General features: G+C 39.4%; 2 protein-coding genes across 3 annotated transcripts in view; one reads left to right on the plus strand and one right to left on the minus strand.

The window, feature by feature from the left end:
* LOC122779274 (mesenteric estrogen-dependent adipogenesis protein-like) lies at nucleotides 1-2897 on the minus strand. Its single transcript, XM_044041445.1, has 5 exons — nucleotides 2630-2897; nucleotides 1463-1590; nucleotides 1134-1249; nucleotides 150-323; nucleotides 1-26 (listed from the first exon to the last, which is right to left on the minus strand). The coding sequence occupies exons 1-5, from the start codon at nucleotides 2863-2865 to the stop codon at nucleotides 12-14; spliced, it is 669 nt and encodes a 222-aa protein (XP_043897380.1). The 5' UTR covers nucleotides 2866-2897; the 3' UTR covers nucleotides 1-11.
* A 2905-nt stretch (nucleotides 2898-5802) lies between these two features.
* The window catches only part of LOC122779140 (beta-1,3-glucosyltransferase-like), a 41127-nt gene continuing 28199 nt past the window's right edge, over nucleotides 5803-18730 (plus strand). For both annotated transcript variants that reach the window (XM_044041243.1, XM_044041242.1), the window contains exons 1-11: nucleotides 5803-5962; nucleotides 6993-7037; nucleotides 7178-7287; nucleotides 12203-12279; nucleotides 12438-12549; nucleotides 12997-13133; nucleotides 13438-13501; nucleotides 14217-14333; nucleotides 15663-15732; nucleotides 16527-16640; nucleotides 18371-18470. In XM_044041243.1, the coding sequence (XP_043897178.1) occupies nucleotides 5902-5962; nucleotides 6993-7037; nucleotides 7178-7287; nucleotides 12203-12279; nucleotides 12438-12549; nucleotides 12997-13133; nucleotides 13438-13501; nucleotides 14217-14333; nucleotides 15663-15732; nucleotides 16527-16640; nucleotides 18371-18470 (1007 nt within the window). In that variant the 5' untranslated portion in view covers nucleotides 5803-5901. The remainder of the gene's footprint in view (nucleotides 5963-6992; nucleotides 7038-7177; nucleotides 7288-12202; nucleotides 12280-12437; nucleotides 12550-12996; nucleotides 13134-13437; nucleotides 13502-14216; nucleotides 14334-15662; nucleotides 15733-16526; nucleotides 16641-18370; nucleotides 18471-18730) is intronic.

Genomic DNA, 18730 nt, shown 5'->3' on the forward strand with positions numbered 1-18730 from the left:
GTTTGTTTTCCTCACGTCAGTCTCAGCTTTGACGAGAAGAGTCGACATAAACACAGAGAGGACGGTTTATTAGACAAGCCTGCAAATACTGACTACAGTATTGTCATGTACTGTGTGTAGTAAGACGGGCATGTTACGGGAAAGGTTACCTTAAAGGTTCTCTTGCTGAAGCCGAACCAGTGTGGGAAATCAAAGAGGGCGTCAGAGTAGTATTTGAGGGTGAAGGAGGCGTCTCTCCACACGGGTTCATCTTGCATCAGATCGTCCGTGTTGACGTTGATGTTTTTTGCAGCCCAGCTCTCCACGGCTTCAGTCAAGTCAATCTGACGTGAGAAGAAAAGAAAAAAAAGGTTTTCCATTATCAGAACCTGAAGTAATTATCAAGTACTTAACGACAACATGCACAGCCACGCATGGTGTCGCTGCAGTCTCTGGATTACTGTCCAGAACGCTGCTGCTGCTGCTGCTGCTGCACGGTTTTAGATTTTAATTATACATAAATGTCTGAGGGGATCTGCAGTCGCAGCTCCCAAGCTCTGGAATAAGTCACCTCTAACTGTCTTCTGTCTTTTTTAAATCTCTTTTAAAGACACATTTGTTTTAATGTTAGCTTCATGAACTTTGATTCCATTTTGTGGGTGTTTTTCCACGTTGGTGTCGTTCTATTGTCTGTTTTTATCTCTCGTTTGCATGCACATACTAGTAGGTATGTACAGATGTTAGACTGCACAGCACGACTTTGGTGCAACTCTGTTGTTTTAAATGTGCTTTTTAAATAAAGTTGGATTGGGTAATACACAACTCCTTATATGGACATTCCTGGGGGAGGCTTTAAAAAAATGCTCCTTTTTATGTCTCCTTATGTGTTGTTGAGTCAAAGTTATGATTCACGTTATATTGCATAATTTAGAAGTCAGAAGTCACAAAATAGATTGTTTTTCTTTTCTTGTTTTAAAAATGGGACAAGCGAAGTTTGAGCTGTGACGTATTTTCCAAATTTCATAAATTCAATCCGATTTGAAAGATTTGAATCCCTTTTTGCTCAGGTGTGTTTATTTATATAGTTTATAAAAAAGATGAATAATAATTTCATCCGATTTCCTTTAGGATAGATCAGAAAAGCCCGTGCTTACATCCACCCTGTAGCTTTCCCCGGCCACAGACGAGATGGTCCAGTCCAGGCCTCGCTCCATCTGCCACTTGATCAGAGGATCGCTGCCGTCAATGGCCACCACATATTGCTTCAGCACTGAAACGTGAAGGGAAAAAGAGTTTGCAGGAGGAATAAATGCTGTCATGTGGAACACAGTCAGTGCTGCTGCTGTTCCTCTGCCCCACCCAACGCAAATGTCCCTCTGTCTGTCTGGCAGCAAGTATGAGTCGCCCCGTGCCGCCCAGCTGTGAACGATTTATAAAAGCAGAAATGCAAGTGGTGCCTTCAAAGACACAGTGAAACAGCTACCTGCGAACTCATCGGTCGACTTCTTGTCGCAGTTCTCCCGGCAGGCAGACGTCAGCACGTAGATCCACTTGGACAACAGGCTCTTCCTCGTGCTGGTGTACTCCCACAAGTTCTGCATCTTAACGCTCCTGTTTGGTTTGGACGTAGAGAACAAACACAGACGTGTGAGTTTTATATATCCGTGTAATGCAGTTCACACACTCCACTTTATTAGGTACACCTGTGCGACTGTAAGACTCCCTACTGCACCAGGAGGAAGCGTGATGGAAGTTATTTTGAATGTGGCGTGGTTATTGGAGCCAGATGGGGCTGATGTGGAAAAGAGACAACAGGCCTTGTTGATGCCAGAGGTCCGAGGAAAATTTCTGGCTCAAAGATGACAGAAAGTTTAGCAAATAAAGAAGACTATCAACACTTTTGAGACTTGGAGTAGATCTTCAGCTGCAGACTTGTTTGATTATGAGTTACAGTGACTGCTTTTCTTTTCTTAACTTTAATCTAGGGCTGCGAACTATGGATTATTTTCCATGTCTATTGTTTTCTCGATTAATCCAGTAATCGTTTGCTCCATAAAATGTTGATCAGTGTTTCCCGTTTGTATTATTTGTATTTCGAGCAACTTTTACTTGTACTCCACTACATTTCCTGAAAACTACCTTTATATCTTTATTACTCGTTGCTACCAAACAAAATCAGAAGAAGAAGAAGAAGAATTGGTATTATGGTCTGTATTTACTGTATATGGTGCTTTTCTAGTCTTGATGAGCTGCTTCAAAATATACTTTTTCACCCATTCATATGCCGCAACATGGGGGTTAAGTTGCTTTGCTCAAGGACACATGTGAGACAAGTAGAGCTGGGAATTGAACCCACAACCTTTCAATTAATAAAAAAATCGGCCAACCACTGAGCCACCATGGCTCAACCGTGACTGCTTACTTTTTTAGTACAGTAAATGTCATATACTTTTACTTAAGTAATATTATTACAAAAAATGTCATTTTCTGGTAACATACTTGTACTTTTACTAAAGTATCACCTTTAAGGCACTTTATACAAGACGGAAAATTAGTTATAGAAATAAAGTAAAAGAGAAATGTAAATGATAAGGACAACTATACACAGAATAGTGCATATTGCACATACACCTTGTATTCTATGCCTCACCTTCCCGGTGACTTGTGGAAAACAACGGTCCCTCTGCAGGACTGACAGTCATCGATGAGGACCAGGTTCCTCTCCGGGTCACTGTGGACACGATAACCGCCTCCGCTGAGAGGCTCCACGGAGAAACCAGCCGGAGGCTCGGTCAAAAACTGCTCCAGCTCCGTCACCTCCACCCTCCTGCTGTGCGACACTTTGTGTGAAGTCATTTTGTTTTGTTGTTGTTGTTGTTGTTTCATCTTCAGTCGCAGCCTGTGAATGAAACGCAGACGACAGCGCTCGGCTTTAATAAACCTCCAACCAACTGTCAAGTTTGCGACAGACGACGGTTTGCGACACTTCCGGTCTCTTGTTTCCAAAATAAAACAACGAAACAAGAGACCCTACATAAATGTATGTATATATAGATATATATATATAAACTCTTTCAATTCCTATTTCCTTTTCCATTTATTTATTATTTTAGCTTTTTTTTTACTATAAACATTACTTTTCTGACTTATTTTCTAGGATGTTATTAGTAATAACTCAACATCTGATGTTTCCTCATTTGCAAACTGTTGAGCTAGCATTTCAAGTTGAGTTATGTGAATATGAGATGCGATTTTATTATTTATTAAATAATAAAAAGTTATTTTAAAAAAGAGTTTATAAAGTTGTATAAGTGATGATGAGCCATTGATTTCATTGTGATAAATGCTGTGGGAGATGAAATGAAATGATAGTCTGTTAATCTATAAGGAAGTCTACAGAAACTGTATTCGATGAAAGCTATCCATATAAGTGTATGTGTAATTTTATCTGGATAAAATAGCTGTAAAATAACACAAGACAGTTAACTTGGAATATTCTCCTCTTCATCGTTGAGCCCCAACAGTTTTCCCACCAATAAAAAGTGCAAAAGTGAGCTATGTGAAATATAAAGCTATGGAAGAAATGTAATCAAGTAGGCTATACATTTTTTTTTCCAGATTTAAACTTGCAAGAAGTCAAATCTCTTCATTTTCTCACAGAATAAACACTGATTCTGCTTTTATTTTGAAGGCAAAGGTGTTTACTTCTTGTTGCATTTTACATGAAATACTCCTCCAAAGACTATTTTTGTTTATAATTGGTCAATGACTTCATACATACAGCACTAACCCACATATATAAGAAAAAAGACACATTTATTGTACAAAAAAGAATATTCAAAGGCATTGAAAAGCACGTGGTCAGACGCCTGAGTGTCTAACGAACAACCGTCTTTATAGGAAACCACTTGAAGGCAGCATTTGGCCTTGTGCTTGGAAAGAACACACTGTTTACCAGAGAGAGAGGGAAAATCACTGTGCTGTTGGTGGACTATGAGTCACCTGAGAGCCTCCAGCATGAATGTGCTGCATGTTTTCACAGTCTTATCACATTTCAGGGCTTTTGTTCAAATTCAGTGTACTCACATACCTTGTTTTACTTAACATGACAAAACATCACACACACACAGCTCTGGTTTGCTTTAGCTGTTTACTCTCACCTGTGCATTGTGCTTTTCCCGGACACTGAGGAGGAGTATTTTTTTTTCTCGTCTGTGTTTCCTGCTGTAGTGTTTCATGTTATTTGCACACAAAAATGTGGGGACACACACACACACACACACACACTCACACAGCCGTGGTTTTTCTCAGCAGAAGCGGCTGCTCTGTTCCATTTCTGTGGCCTGCATAAAGTAAAGACGTCCATGCTCAGCCTCTGTGGTCAGAGGACGGTTGACTCACTGGTGCTGAATTTTTCCACCAGTCTGCACACGCACTGCGGCCTACACCAGCCTCTTTATTGCATCCATGTTTCCCCCACATGAAACTAGCACAACCCAAAAAAAGAATACTACCTACTGAGTCTATGTTGAAAGCCCTTAAATACTGAGCATTGTCAAGTTTGTTCTATAAGGGATTTCCTGCAGGATACGACGACCTTCAGTGACCTATAGAGTTAAAGGTCCTGTTTTCTGCTGTAAGAGTGTAAAATCTGCTCTGTCAAACACTTACCCCACTTGTACAATAACACTTTTATTTATATGCAAATGATATCCCATATTTAGATTTTTTTTATTGTTGATGAATGTGTCATACATAAAAAAAGCATGTCAGCAAAATATGGTTTCATGTTATTTCAGAAAGCATAAATGGAAACTGTGTCAACGTCTGTGTGTGAATTTAAGATCCTCTCAAGGAGTGACCAGAGACTTTATTTATTTCTGCTGAAGGAAACGGACATTTATTTCCTATTCCCTTAGTAAACATGATCATATTTCAGAAGGAGTCGATAATTAATATTTATAACAAACTAAAAGTAAGTGAAAATGCGCTTAGTTTTCACCGTTGTTTGGAGAAACCATTGACCAGAAAGAGTAGAGTAGATTTATTCATTACTAATTATGAGCACACACCCCACTTACAGTTTGTCCAGGGTTACATTAGTTACATGAGTAACCAACTGATAGGAAACATTAAAAATAGCCGCTCCACTCTGTCATCATCAGTGCGACAAAAACTTATCTGGATTCTGAACGGACATTTCAGTCACTGTGGATGTTCTTAAAGGGCCACTTCACCCAAAAAATATTGACTAATCTCCAGGCATAAATGTGTTATTGGATCGTCAGTCAGTGGATCTGAGACACACTTCTCTGGGACTGACAAAAATGAAATCACTGCTCTTCACTGTGTTTCTGTCAATAATAGCAAGTTGTAGGTATAAAAGATCTGAGAAAATTAAATCAATTAGAAAAAGAATGTGAATTAAACTAACCCAGCAGCATCATAATGATTTTAAGTGGAAAAAAATGGGTGAAACATGACCTTTGACCCATTTTGACTTGATACATTATGTGTTTATATATCTTATTTGGTCAGCACTTTAACTTGTAAAGGTTTGCCTTTAATTAAAAACAGTTCATGTTTTTAATGTGTCCCCTTAGTAGTACATTTTTAGATCAGTACTATTACTTGTACTTAAGTAAAATGTTATCAAAAAAGTAGTACTTTTACTTGAGTAGAACAATTTCAGCACAGAAGTGTAACTGCAACAGTGAATTGCTGTTAATGTACGTCTTGGGAGTAAACTAATGTCCACCAGAGGTCGCTGCAGCTCCAAAGTAAGAGTCACTGAAAGTGCAGCACACTCTCTCGCGCATTCACGCTCAGAAATGTAGCTGCACATCTTCTCCAGGTCGCCATGAACACACGGTATTTTTTTTTTTTTTACAGGAAAAAATAACCCCAGCAGCCACGGGAGTCATGTCACACCGTGACGTGGTTAACGGATGCAAACTTGTCACCGTGCTCCTTCTTTGGCTCGGTAAGTGTAATAAGAGCCTGGCACTCAGCCACCACAGCTACCGTGTAAGCTAACTAACCGGCTAGCACCAGGCAGACAGGTTGAAACTGGCTTCAATTTCGCCTTCAAAATAAAAAGAAAATACCATATCAGACAATACAATTAACAATTATACTGTCATAATTTATTAGTTCTTATTTGAAGTGACAATTTAGCAAATAAAAGTTTTGGTTCTATAATTTTTTTCAGTTAAGTTCTTAAAAGTTTCCAATCCTTTCCATAGGATTTTACTTTAATAAATATTTTCACATAGTGTGCAAAAAATTCAAATACAGTGGTGTGCACAGATATTTGGAAGGTCAGGGGCACCTGCTGGACTGTGCACAGGTGGGGCAGATACCACTATTATATAATTAACCACATTCTCACACACCTGTGTGTACCTATACTGGGACATCCTTTACAGCACAGCATCACTTTCAGTAGGGAAGTATGGACATTCATATGTCATCATTCAAAAGGCATCTAATAGTGCACTGCATCACTTTTCTCCACTAGAAAGGCACTCCTTTTAGAAAAAGTTATTCAGTTTTTTTATTTATATTTTGCTTTAAAGGCCACATATGTAAGCCAGTAAACATATTCCACGCACGCCACTGTGCACGTCGCATTGTGAAGTCTGGATACAGGGAATAGGACGTGTTCCGACCAAAAGGAGAAGAGAACAATGCTACAGCTCCCTTGGACAAGTCTGGTTTGTGCAGCTCACAGACAAAGGGCCCGTCAGGCAGGGGAGTCTTCGTGGTGTCGGCCGGTTCCCAACGTACTGATGGGACAGGCCGCTGTGCATGGAGATATACCAGAGACTTAAGGCACTTCCTCATGTTTTTACCCCCCTGCCCCCCCACCCATGCACACCACTGGTTAGATATTATAGTATATACTGTATGTATATATATATATATGTATATATGTATATGTATGTATGTATATATGTAGTATAGTAGTTTGATATTAATAATGCTATTTGTGCCATTCTCTCTGTCTCAAGGGTCCTCTGCTGAGGATGGACACACAGTGGCACATCCAGACTTAGGTACAACAAATGACCTTTTATGAGGTTGATTTTCCTTGCCACAGTTTTACCTATTTTAAATTGTGTGTGTGAATGTCTCTTTGCGTCACCCTGTCTCATTGCTCTTCGCAATTTCCTTTGTCCTGTGGTGTTTTACTCAGGCTTGGAGGAGGTGGTGTTTGTCATCCAGAGTCAGGGAAACTCCTACCACGCCCGTCGAGCCGTTGAGAGGAAGGAGGAGATTTTGCAGCAGGCAATTGAACTTGAACAGGTAACGCCTGTCTGCATGGCTCTGCACTTCCTGTAATGTATTTAGTTTTATGCTGGCAATAACAACATAATTATGTTACATGCGTCTTTGTGATCACTGTGTGAAATAAACATCTCACATCATTTAGAATTCACAAAAAACCTACTGGACAGAAAAGGTTTTTTTTGTGCGATGATGACAGCTGTGATTTGTTGCGTGAATTATCTCCCGTCTTTGTGGCTCGGTTTGTGTTGTCTTTTAATGAAGGCCGAAGCTGTGAACAACACATGCACCGTCGTTGTTGAACAAACCTGACATGATTTGTCTGCGATTGAAGTGACACAAATGTGATTGAATTTGACACTTTTTTTACGATTGTTTGCTTTTGATGCCATGTGTTGTTTGTGGTGCCGGCGACAGCAGCGGCCGTCCGAGGTGTTTACACACCAATTTCTTGCTGAGAGACAAAAAGAAGAGGCATTCTGTGAGAGTGTCAACGGTTAAGAAAATAATAATATGGCTGTCCATCAACAATCCCTTCTATGATTCATGGTCTGTTTTAGGCGTAGCGGCTGTGAACAGCAATTAATGTGCCATCATTAAACTCAATACTCGGGTGTAATTCAACAGCGAAGCATATGAAAACGAAAGAAAACAAAGATGAAGTGCATGCATTACGAGAAGAGCCTGACATGTGCATTAATTGATAATACAGTGTATGCTAAGCTTCGTCTTAGTCAGAAGTGATAAGGCACAATGTGCTAAAACAAATAACAAGCTCTTATAATCCATTTAATCTCAGCAACAGAACAGTAAATTTGTACCAGATTAAGCTATTAGCTAATTTATTTCCATCTGTTGACACCGGGCATACACACAAACACACACATACAGCTTTGTGCAGCTATTCTTCTGAGGACACTACATTGACTTTCACTGATTTGGACAGCCTTAACAAAAGGGTTATCCTTAACCTTAAACTATCACTAGTTAATGCTTAGCCCTAACCTTAACCTAACCACAATGCGAAACTGAGCCCCAGAGGTAACCAGTTCCTCAGAAATTAGGTTCAGCCTTATTCGGACCAGGTTTTGGTCTCCATGAGGACTAGAAGTGCACACACACACACACAATTGCGCACTGAAAAAGCGAGTTATAGAAACATATCCAAAGTGTCAAATTAATGCTAAATCAATTCCGTTAATGTCAAGACTGACTTTTTTTTTTCATCCCCTAAGAGCAGGTGAGGAAAGTTTTGGTAGAAACAGCAAGTGAATCATTGGTTTTATGAACTGGTCAAACCTCCTTTAGCCATGATTACTCATTCTTTTCTGTAGTTGTAGATCAGGCCTGCACAATTTTTGGGATGTTTCCTTCAGAACTGCTTCAGCTCAGACATATTTTGATGTGAAAGATTTTCTTGAAGTCCTCCCACTCATGGCATCAATGCTGACTCAGCAAAAGGGAAACAATACATTCTGTCAGGCTTCTTGTCAAAACTCAGCCTCCAAAATAGTGGAAGTTTTTTTTTTTTTCTGTAGTAGAACTGGGGACTTTAGCTGCACCTTCTTTGCCATTTTGACTCTTGTCTCATGATGTAAGAGCACGGGCAATAAAAGACAGGTAAACAATTGAATGTAAGAATGTAAGGATTGGTCATTTATATTAAATACTGCAGTGTAAGCCCACAGATGCACCCCCCTCAGAAAACTTTATTCATTGATGAATAAACCCTTGTTTTAAGGTAGTCTCGATCAGATTTACGTTAATCTTCAGGGTCATTGTCCACCCAAAATTTATACAACTTCTGAAAATAATTTACATTTCATGTAACTTTAAGTTTTTAACTAGTTTTTAGTAGTTCAATACATAAAACTTAACCTAACCTGCGACATTATCACCCAGAGAAATAAATCATACAATAATAGTAGTCAATATAGATTGCTTCAGCACTGGATTTATTTATTCATCCTTAATTTTTACAAAAGATTAAAGATGTCTATTATGTACAAAAGAGAGCTATTGAAAAAATTTGATCACCGAAAGAAAAATGCTACGGAAACAGGTGTGGTGTGTGTGTGTCTCACTCTGAAGTGGAGATGCTGAGAAGAAATGATCCATGTAAAATCAAGACAAACACCGTGTGATAACAGCTCTTCCATTTTTCTAAAAGATGGATGTCTACGTGTTTGTGTGTGTTTGTGGTGACCTGCTGTGACGAGCACTTTTCTCCTGATTTGGATGTTGATGAAAGCAAGCGAGATCTTGATTGTAGTGAGCTGGTTTGCACCGGGGCAGGTTGTGCGCCATGTGTTTTGTGAAGTCTTGCAGAAAATCCAGGGTTATTGTTTTATCTGTATCCAGAAACTTGTTGATGTTTTCATCCCTAGAGCACGCATATGAAGATGTCTCGCTGATACGCCTCGCCTGCTCACACGCGATGTAAAGTCTGTCACCCTGTGTGCGGCATGGAATGTTATTGGGGCGACAAACAAAACAAAACATGTATGTAAAACTTAAAAAAAAAGTTTCTGTTAATAGTGATATTCAGGCGGGGACGAGTGGGTATTTACGTATTTAAAGGTATTGGGTATTTAAAGAATATGCTCATCCCTTTACTTCTCTGTTATGAGGCTGCTACATTTCTAACAGGAAACTGTTTAGTTTATGGTACTTTGTAATTTCCTGACTCACCATCACCTCAGACTCCACTGAAATAAAACAGCAATTTTAGCTCATAGAACCAAGTGAAGTTAATTGACTGTTGCCATCATCAGTGAGCTCTGTTGTGTTATTCTGTGACTTATGTGTTTATAAGCCTATTTAGAATTTGCTTAAGTAACACAAAACGTGCTAATTGAAGCAACCGTTGACCATGACCATGCTTTTCCTGGCTGCTTTTTTGGTACAGGAAGCTTACAAGGCGTAGTCAGCTGTGTGCAATACACTGACCATGTACAAGTGAAACTACTCCTTTAACGTTTGAGTCACAAGGCTCTTTTGTTTGTTGTTGTCGCCTGTAAAGTGTATTGTTTTATTCCGAGACGTCAGCACCTGCGGTGCATCTGTTTAGCCGCGTCATCCAAACTCATTACAGAGCCATCTCGCTTATGTACGCTCCCTCCCTTTACATCATCATCTCTCTCTGAATCTGTGAAGAAGCGTGTGTGCGTAGTCTGTCGCTAGCGTTTATGCACTTAAGAATGTTTCATTCAGCCTACCTGAGTACTACAAGAAGTCAACGAAAGTAAAGGATGGGGCGTCCGTTCTAAGCAACACGTATTGTTAAAGCAAAATGTCAAAAAAAAGTCAAGCCACAAAATGACGTGTATGTTTAGAGCAGGAATAGTCTGACATATTTGATCCAAGGTTCCTTCTCCATGTTTTTAAAAGGGAGGACCCAAAATGAAGAACTGGAGTGTGAACCCAGTGTTTCCCCTACATTCATTCAGCTTTATGTGTGCCACTGCTGCTATACATTATTGAGCACCTCACATGATCATTAACCCATTAACACCTAAGCCTCTTGTTTTTTGCTTATTTTACCCATAAAAGGGCCAGATAATGTCCTGTGAGTTAAGTGCTTTTGCTCATTTTTCCAGAATAGCTTTCAATATCTGGCAGTTACTTACAATTTATGTTAAAATAGTGCATTCATAATTTAAAAAGAAGCACTGTACACGAACACCAGATTTTGTGTGTTAAATTTGAAATTTGAACTGTATAACACCTATTTAAAATAACATTTGTTTGCGTTGGAAACTATGTACAGGCGTTTTTCCAGCTTTTTCCTCTCTGGTGACAAGGACACGGATTTGCCGGCTTCCTGCACAACAGCGCAAGTGAAATTACCAAAGTACAAATTATGGTAATACAAACGTGTCGCCTACAGTCAATCTGCCACTTAGGATTATAACTCATAACTTCTCAAGTAAAAGCTGAGCGTTAAGGCCATTTAGGACATTTAATATAAAAAAAATACCCTGCCACTGCACCGCTGCTGACAAAAATAGGGGAAACACTGGAAACGACACAAAAGTCTGAGCATTAACGGCAGTTGGCAGGTAGATCAGAGCGATTAAATGAAAAACAGAAAAAAAGAAAAGCAGGTAGAAAAGGAAACACGGGGGGAATCAGGGAAACCAGCAGGCCACAGGTGAAAGAAATGAGCAACAGGCAGTGAAACATAAGGCAAGGAAGAAAAACCACCAAATCAATATTAAAAGAGCTGAAAAAGAACCCTACAAATCGTTGTCTCGAAATTGATTCCCAAAATCAAAAGAAAACAAAAGCGCAAACGTTTGAATGTACTTCAGGGCTACAAAAGTAAACCTGAAAGTTTATGGTCTCCTTCAGCTGTACAGTAAAATACAGTACAGCTATGACAGATTACACTGCTTAAAGAGAGTGCAAACAAGCCGGCTCAGCGTTATTGTGCTCACACAAAGTGAAACGAGATCTTCTTACAATGTGTTATTGTCATATTGTTTGTTGTTAGGTCTATTAGCTCTCACGTTTTTATATTGTATTTGTTTTATTTATCTCTGGTGCACAACACTTTGTTTCAGCTGTTGTTGCTGTTGTTTTTGAAGTGCTTTAAGAATAAAGTTGGATTGGAAATGTTAAATTAGACCAGTTTCATAATATCGATTTTACACTGTAGCCAATGTAGATTTTTTTTGATAAACCTAAAGTACTAGCTGTTGTTGCCAGATAAGTTTTTGGCTTCATTGATTTAGCATAATATTTATATAATGTTTGTTTTGTATCTTTGACTTTATTCTACCAAAAGTGCACTCTCTATTCATTGCACATTATAGCCATTAAGAGAAACTGCTCTGGGGGACATTTGCTTTGCTTTTGTTTTTCCATGTGGTTGCAGCATGTTCATAATCTAGGGACATTTTGTAAAATTCAATTGTTCTGTTTCATGCAGGGACCTCCAGCTGTTGTTCTCCTCCATGAGTTGTCCAAGTATGAAGGGGACTGGAGCGTCCTCGCTGCTCTTCCTCGGTGGGTGTAAAAACATGCATACAGTATAGAGATAAATAACAAATTAATCAACTCAAAAACATGTCATGTGGTTTAATTTAATGGAGCTGTAGTGATTCATGTGTGGGAGAAAAAAAACAGCACAAAAGCTAACAGACTCATTTTGTGTGTCTTTCCAGTCTCTCTGCCATTTATGGACAATCGGCATCCTGGTTTTTCTTCACCGAGGAGGAAACCAGAGTCACGTTGGCTGCTCTGTTGCAAGTCCTGCAGAGGTATCACGTACATGAGGTGAGAAAAACACTGAAATGACCATATACAGTTGCATAGAACAACTGTTTTGGTAATTGGGCTCAATTTAGTCCTGATCTGCTTCTGGCCAGCATGTTATATCCAAAGTTACTCACTGTGATTATTAGGTTTGAGGTCTAAAAATAACATTAAAAAATGGGTACAGCCATATTAGGATTGATCTTGCCTTTCCTTCAAACATACATGCAACTCTAGCTGAACATTCTCTTTGTCCTCTGGACCTTGTTTTGCCCTACCCCCACCCTTCTTTAAAGACATTTCAAATTTGAAATTCCAGGCTGGAAGAACTTTATCGTCTTTCCATTGCAGCCGTCTGTTTGCTTAATTGTCACTGCTGCACATAATAATAGAGCGATGCAACAAATATAAGTGAGAAATAGTTTTTTCATAGAATCCCCCCCCCCCTTCCTTTTTCGTTTCACACAGGAATGGTTTTTGGGTAAGCATCTCCATGACAACGAGGCCTCAATCATCCACCATTACGCCTTTTCCGAGGACCCCAGTTCCTTTGGTTATCCTGACCCTGCAGCAGGCTTGGCTCTCAGTGCGCCTCTACTCCAGAGGTGTGTGTGTGTGTGCTTTTGGTTTTTTTGTTTGGTCTAGAGTAGGAAGGAAGTCTTTATGTCATAATCTCAAGTACATTCAAGTGAGACCCTGTCTATAATAAGAGTTGTAGATGTTTTTCCATCCTGAATAATCATACCCAATAATAATAATAATAACGATAAAAATCATGATTTGCGACTAAAACTAACCCAAAAAATATAGGTTCCAACATGTACATTCCCCTTTACGGTGTAGGAATGCTTGTACTTCCATTCACTTGTTTGTCTTCTTTCTAATTCTTCTTTTTTTCTTTTAAACCAGACTCGCAAAGCGGATCCAACATGAGCAGCTGAAGTCGGATTTTACCATCGACTTGAAACACGAGGTACTTTGAAACTCGGCTCTGGTTCAACAAGTTTTATTTCATTTTGCTTCTATACCAAGCAACTTTATTGATTCATCATTACTGCTCAAAATGCAACAGACTGTCCATCCATCCATCCATCTTCTACCGTTCTATCTTCCACATGTGGGTCACAGGAGACACCGGTGCCAATCCCAGCTGACATATGTGGGGTACACTCTGGACAGTTCGCCAGTCCATCACAGGACCACATAGAGACAAACAACCATTCATACTCACACCTATGGTCAATTTAAAGTGTCCAATTTGCCTAATTCCCAAATCTAACATTTTAAATTCATAGTATGAGTCTTAATAGCGCCTAAGAAATTCTTAACCCTTCAGGCTGCTGGGATTTATTTAGATTTTATGGCTGTATTATTGCCAAACAATGTTCAATGAGTGAGTACTTCTGTCCCCCTTTTTCCAAGATAATGTTCATTCCTTTCGATATCTGGCAGTTATTCCACCGTTTAGGAATTACGGTACTGAGAAGCTGACGTCATAAACGCGGGGGAATCTTGGACGGTCGTATATGGCCGCAAAAGCTCTATTTCTCTGCTTTCCGGTATCCATCTATCTGTCTACTACTGCTTTATCCTCTGCATGGGGGTTGTACACTTATGCTAATTCTTAGTATAAGCTAAATCTATGTAAGCAGAACAGTGATAAAAATTTGCTTTTGTCTCCACCATAGATTGCTTTGTATATTTGGGAGGAAGGAAAAGGTCCAAAGCTGACAGCTGTGCCAGAGTTTTGTACTGAGTCGAGGGACGACTGTGCCACCACATTTACAACCTACCTGCCCAACTGTGTATGTACGATTCATATCTGTCACCTTCATGTGACGCAGAGATGTGAGGGCCAATTTTTTTTTACTTTCCTTCTATAAACCAAAATGAAATGTCAAAACCCAGAGGATCATGGTTACACAAACACAATTGATAGATGTTGTTTTGTTTTGTTTAGCTTTGACTGACAATAATAAGTCTCATTTATATCTGAGCCGTCCACCTGCGTCAAAGGTCAAACACCGAGTCCATTATACACACGGAACCCGAGGGATGAGCTCAGTCACCGATGACTCGACAGAAACCCGAGTACAGAGGTGCACTGACGGATCACTGCAGTGTTTGTTGAGCTGGGTGACACGCTTTATCTTTATACATGAATCTGAGCGAGAAATATGAGTTAAAGATGGTGTTTTTTCCCCCCAACCCAAGTAAATCTATTGACAGTAGTGTGAACAGCAAAAAGTCTTGTTAAAGGGCCATAAAATATATTTTTTTTTACTAGAGATAAATCTCCATTGATCATCAGTGGATCTGAGATACATGGCTCATTCCCATCCCTCAACAACAGAGGTGGGGGGGATTGAAAGAAAGCAATAAAACTGACAAATATCTGACGTCAATGTCACTTACTTTGAAGGAAATAAAAGCCCCTACACTGCGTTTCGGTCAAATATAACATGTTTTATGAGTAATCTGGGAAAAAATAAAAAAAAAAGTAATAAGAACTGGTCAAATTTAATCCAACTATGTATTAGAATTTGAATGTTAAGCCCTTTATGATGCTGGTTCTTTATAATTCTACCAACATCCAGCATATTTGGTAATATTTATTACAGTTTTAATGTTGTAAAGCCAAAGGATGCATTTTTTTTTCTCACACTGATGCAGTAGCGAAGGAACAAAAGTTGTCCACATCATCCATTTTCAAGCAGACGTAACACGTGAAAGCACCAAAGATGAATGTCGTACTTATGGCCGTGGCAAAGCAAGTTTGAGCTGGATATTCTGCCAAGGTAGCAGATTAGAACTGTCAGCTCTAATTAAGTAATAACACGCACCTGACATTTGGTAATTTTCACTCCTGAAATGGAAATTCGGTGCTAGAATGATGCAAGATGTCAGAATTTTTAAGTCAGGCCAGAAAATTGAAGTGATAAAACATTGCTCCCCCCCTCCACACACACACACATAATACAGTTAGAACTGAGTGTGCCTCATTTTGCCACTCTGACTCAATTTTAAGTCCATTACATTCTGTATATACTGCACCCTCACACTGATTTTTTCATGCCTGATATTTTCAGTGAAGAGGGTCCTTTTTTTTCTCTCTCTCTCTCTTCTCTTTTTAGGGAGAACCCATTTCAAAAAAAGACGTATTTGTTGCTGTGAAAACGTGGCAGAGATTCCACTCCGAGCGAGGTACGTGGTGTTAGGAGGACGCCGATCCACTATGATTAATTATGTCCTACAGTGGTGGAAGAAGCAGTACGGTCCTTCATTTTAGGTGCATGAACTTAACACGTGTCTATTCCCTTTTTAATTAATGTTTTATCACAGAATAAATAAATGAAAATGAAATGGAATTTATTCTTCCCTCTCAGTTTTGTGAGAGGGAGCGTGTCAGGTGAAAAACTTACCTGTTCAAATTCATAACCTCATCTCGGCTGTCTGCTAAAATTGCATAAGTGTGTGTGTGTGTGTGTGCGCATTAGTTATCCGAAACATTGACATCTGTTTTTATGGTTATTAAAAATGAACCAGTTGTTGTGGACTTTAAAGCAGTTGACAAAATGCAAAGGTACAAAGAGTGAACACAAGTGGAGTTATTTGCTTTTTAATTTCATAGTATAATAACAAGCTGTCTTGGGGTGTACTCTCAGCACAATCAATTATTTTGCCTCTCTTTGTAAAAGATAAATGAATGCAGGATTGGTCCCCATTCGCTAAGGCTATGAAATGTTTGTGTGTGAGAACATGATTGTATTTTATTTATGTATTTTAATGCAGGTGCAGCAAGTACGCTGCAGGTGCAGCAAGTACGCTTTTAATTCATCAGTGCCTTGATAAGAGACAATAGAATTGTTCTCTCTCCCTCCAGAACCAGGGAACATCTTCCTGTATTCAATCCCACTTGTGTTTTTAATAACAAACTTGAAAATAGTTTGAATTATTAAAAGATGTGAAACCCCCACATCCCATTTGTCTCCTCACAGTGCCAGTGGTGAAGGCAACTTGGGAGAAGGATGCTGAGATTTTGGAGTATTACAGCGACGTCGCTGATGCCTCCATACCCACGATCAGCCTGGGAGTGCCCAATACGGAGAGAGGTGAGCTGGTCGTTACTGCAGCTCCTTGGTTCATGATATTTGGTGAAGTAGCTTCTCCGTAATCCTGCTAAGAATTTCATTTGGTCATGTTTGTCTACTGGCCCAAATTGGACACTAAATTTGTTTTTTTTCTCTTATGGACTTTTCATGTTACTGTTTTGATGGACACTGCATTTTAGTTATTTCACTGATATACTTTGAGGTTTCTTTCTCTGTGTGTCTATGATTATCTGCTTTGCCCCGATGTGGTCCACCTGTGTCTTAATATTCCTGCCTCTCTCATTTTTTCCTTCATTGGATCAAAAATTTTGTTTTCTAACCCCTGACCCAGTTTGGTTAAATGTCCAGTACTCTTTTCTTCTGTGTTCACAGTGTCCTAGCCTTTTACATTTGCACCGTGACAAGCTCTGAGGAAAAATATCTGTGTCCTTACACAACAGTGACACAAAATGTTGTCTTTTCCCTCTTTAACTGCAAAGTATGTCATTTCTGCCACTGTGGGGTTTCTCAATGAAAACAACGACAACAAAATACCTTGTTTGATGTTTCGTTGGAACGCAGCGGGAGATCATGGGAGTTGTTGTCTTCTTGACTTGTTTGTTTCCCCCTGTGCATTTGCACTTCACAGGAAGAGCTGCTGGGAATTATAGCAGAGACGTTAAAGCAGATGACAAAATGAAACAGTCCATTACCTTGAAGAGAGATTTGGGAAACTATTTTGGCACATATAAGTACATAACTCAACAAAAAAATAGATAAAAATCAAGTATTACTGTGCTTTGGGACTTGAAACAGTGTGGCCATTCCCCATTCACATTCTGGAGGCTTAGGTGCCTATGACCTTGTTGCTGGTTCACCGTCTCTGTCCTTCCTTGGAACACTTTAGTTAGGCACTAACTACTACGTACCGGGAACACCTCACAGTCATCTTGTCTTCACAATCTGGCCCTCGTCAAAGTCAGTTACATCCTTTTTTTTCAACTTCAAGAAATACTTGTCGCCCAATTTATTCAAGTCATTGTCAGGTGTAATGAGATAATCACTTCCCTTCAAGTTATTCCCATCACCCCTCTGAACTAAATGGTTTTAACGGTGTGTGTCTCTTTATCTGAGTAGAATTCCTGTCTGAATACAGCACAGATCTCTACCTGCGTCACTGCCTCCCTCATGTACTTTCACACAGCAGGGGGACTGGTACAGTGTCAATGACACCTCCATCTCTGTCTCTTGTTCATTTTTAAATTCCTCTCGCTCTGCTCTTGTTCACACGCTGATGGACATGTCACGCTGCCAGCGCTGTGCCGTCCCCATTTTCTCCTGTCTTAATATTATATATGTATTCAGGAGAATAAATGTATTAAAAAGACATGTTCCCTTTTTTCTCGTTTTATCTCTTAGAAATACCAACTACAATTTAGAGTTATTGATTAAATTTTATGACCAATGCAGTTTGTCTTGACACAAAATAGAGGATGTATGAATTATACTAAGTGGGGTTTTTTTTTATCTCATTTTATCTGATTTTATATTACAGCCCTTTTTCTTTGTCCAAATTGTCTTTTCAAGCTTGAACGATTCTCCTTTTTAACCCGACGTATCATTTTCTGTGACATATACTCAGTAATGGGGTTTGAGATTTCTGCTCCTCTTCAGTCCCTTCACTAATCGATGACCCTCACCTCGTCTGCCTCATTCTCACACCTGCTGTGTTTGTGTTCATTTTGCTGCAGGACACTGTGGGAAGACGTTTGCCATCTTGAGGCGGTTTCTGAGTGAAGCTGTGCCAAAGACGGACTGGCTTCTCATCGTTGATGACGATACACTCATCAGGTAACTGGTGGTTTTCCCTGGCACCTTTTAGAAGACATGTTTGATATTTGAAAGCTTCAACAAAAACCGGCTGGCAATACACACTTCTAATTTTGTTCGATGTCATAAATGATGTTAAGTCAGTCATAGAAAGAGCGTGGTTTGTCACCGAGGATTAAGGAAGCATGTTAATTCAAATATTGTTTTTACTGATAAAAAGTGTGCAGCCACTTTATTCATCTTAATCCGTGTACAGTATGTTTCTTGTTTTGGTGTTATGG

This window comes from Solea senegalensis, linkage group LG13 (genome assembly GCF_019176455.1).
Source record: "Solea senegalensis isolate Sse05_10M linkage group LG13, IFAPA_SoseM_1, whole genome shotgun sequence".
NCBI lineage: Eukaryota > Metazoa > Chordata > Actinopteri > Pleuronectiformes > Soleidae > Solea > Solea senegalensis.

Excerpts from the sequence above, each read along its gene's own strand:
- LOC122779274 (XM_044041445.1), bottom strand. The coding sequence starts at position 2,865 with ATGAAACAACAACAACAACAACAAAACAAAATGACTTCACACAAAGTG. Across the intron at positions 1,591-2,629 it reads TTCCACAAGTCACCGGGAAG|GAGCGTTAAGATGCAGAACT; the intron begins GTGAGGCATAGA and ends CAAACCAAACAG. Across the intron at positions 1,250-1,462 it reads GTCGACCGATGAGTTCGCAG|TGCTGAAGCAATATGTGGTG; the intron begins GTAGCTGTTTCA and ends TTCACGTTTCAG.